This window comes from Herpailurus yagouaroundi, unplaced genomic scaffold (genome assembly GCF_014898765.1).
Source record: "Herpailurus yagouaroundi ecotype Mexico unplaced genomic scaffold, PumYag 67690, whole genome shotgun sequence".
In the NCBI taxonomy this organism is placed as follows: Eukaryota; Metazoa; Chordata; class Mammalia; order Carnivora; family Felidae; genus Herpailurus; species Herpailurus yagouaroundi.
The window spans coordinates 2,995,491-2,997,174 of record NW_024420490.1 but is presented as its reverse complement, the minus strand read 5'-3'; the positions used below and the strand labels follow the sequence as shown (position 1 = coordinate 2,997,174).

The window sequence follows — 1,684 nt, the reverse complement described above, 5'->3', positions numbered from 1 at the left end:
GCAGCCAGGATCACAGAGGCACCACATGGAGGGCAGCTGCCCTAGAGGGTCACCATGACCCACTGCAAAGCAGGAAGCAAACCTTCATTTTGTTAAGGCACGGGGATTCCAGCGGAATTGGTTTCACAGTTTCTCGTACAGAATGTAAACTAACACAAACACCTAATTTAGTGGGATGCTGGGAGGACTAAATGAGATGGTACCTGGCATGCACTAAACCTTTAAGAAAGATTAGCAGGATGATTGTGACTCTCTGATGGTTAGCGCAAAAGGACTTTGTTTCCCATAGTCAAGCCATCAGAATCTTCTCAGAGTTGTTCTACAAGGTTCCTGAACTCACTTTTAAGTTTACAAGGCTTCACAGGACACATGTGGACAGTGGAGTGGTTTTTATCTCAAAATGAGGAAAAGGCAAAAGTTCCTGCATATGTGAGCATATGGAAGTAACTTGTATCAGAGGACATCAGCATAACCCTGGAATAATCACCTTCTTCATAGGTACTTGTAAACCCAATAATGAGACAGTATAAACGATGCTAAGAGTCTGGGGCTTTGCTTTTTGTTTAAGTTGTGGAGAGTACTCAAACACTCAGTGGGTTGGGGGCAAGGATGGCAAGATAAGAAAATTTTAAACCAAAACTTTGAGAAGCTAAGTTCATTCTGCCAAAATTTTGGTAGCTCCATAGTACTTAATAATGATTAGAACGGTTATTTAGGAATTGGGGGATTAAAGGATGATGATATATGGGGCGCCTAGGCGGCTCAATCTGTTGGGCGTCTGACTTCGGCTCAGGTCATGATCTTGTGGTTCATGGGTTTCAGCCCTGTGTCAGGCTCTGTGCTGACAGCTCGGAAACTGGAGCCTGCTTTGGATTCTGTGTCTCCCTCTCTCTCTGCCCCTCTCCTGCTCATGCTCTGTCTCTCTCAAAAATAAACAAACATTTAAAAAAAAATTTTTTTAAAGGATGATCATATACGATATGACTGGCAGGGACAGGAAAGAAAAAAGGGACAGCTCCATTCATACTCTCCCAGGTATTTGTGCCCTTGTCCCTAAAAGAACTTCAAATGACACTGCATATTCCTCAAGAGGAAAATTAAACTAAATGTTACTATTTTGCCACAGGCTCTAGAATTCCTGTCCTGATCTCTTTCTGCTAAAGAACAAAATCTATTTCAGCTTTAATTCAGTTAAAAGGAATGAATCTCAGGTCACTCTCTTATTTTTTTCCTAAAGAAACAAAAAGAAGGTAAGACACCCACTACATTTTCTTACTTCATTTAACAGACACCTTGTTAGAAGCAAGGAGAAATTCCATAAATGCTTATACAACAGGCCTTAAGCCCACTAAAAATGGTTCTCATAAACAAGACACCTGTTGTGGACAATCAAACGTAAAAATGGGAGATACTTACCACATTTAATACTCTCTATCCGTACAGGAAGGCCAGACTGTGCTGCAGCAATCAATTTTAAGGCAATGTAAAACTGTGTTGGACCAAAATAACCAACCCGCTTTGCACCACACAGTTCTGTGATCTGAAAACAGACAAGAAAAACCAGGCTGAAAACCCCATTTCATAACAGGAAAATGAGACAAGATATATTATGAAATCCCAAGGATTTCACAGCATAGCTAACCAAAAACTCCCTGGAGAACCTATGTGTACACACTGGCTGGGG

The 1,684-nt window shown here is 41.2% G+C and overlaps 1 protein-coding gene across 7 annotated transcripts in view; it reads right to left on the bottom strand.

Annotated features, from left to right (window-relative positions):
- The window catches only part of REPS2 (RALBP1 associated Eps domain containing 2), a 234,510-nt gene that overhangs the window by 175,296 nt on the left and 57,530 nt on the right, over positions 1-1,684 (bottom strand). For all 7 annotated transcript variants that reach the window (XM_040468333.1, XM_040468327.1, XM_040468330.1 and 4 more), the window contains exon 2: positions 1,417-1,540. In XM_040468333.1, the coding sequence (XP_040324267.1) occupies positions 1,417-1,540 (124 nt within the window). The remainder of the gene's footprint in view (positions 1-1,416; positions 1,541-1,684) is intronic.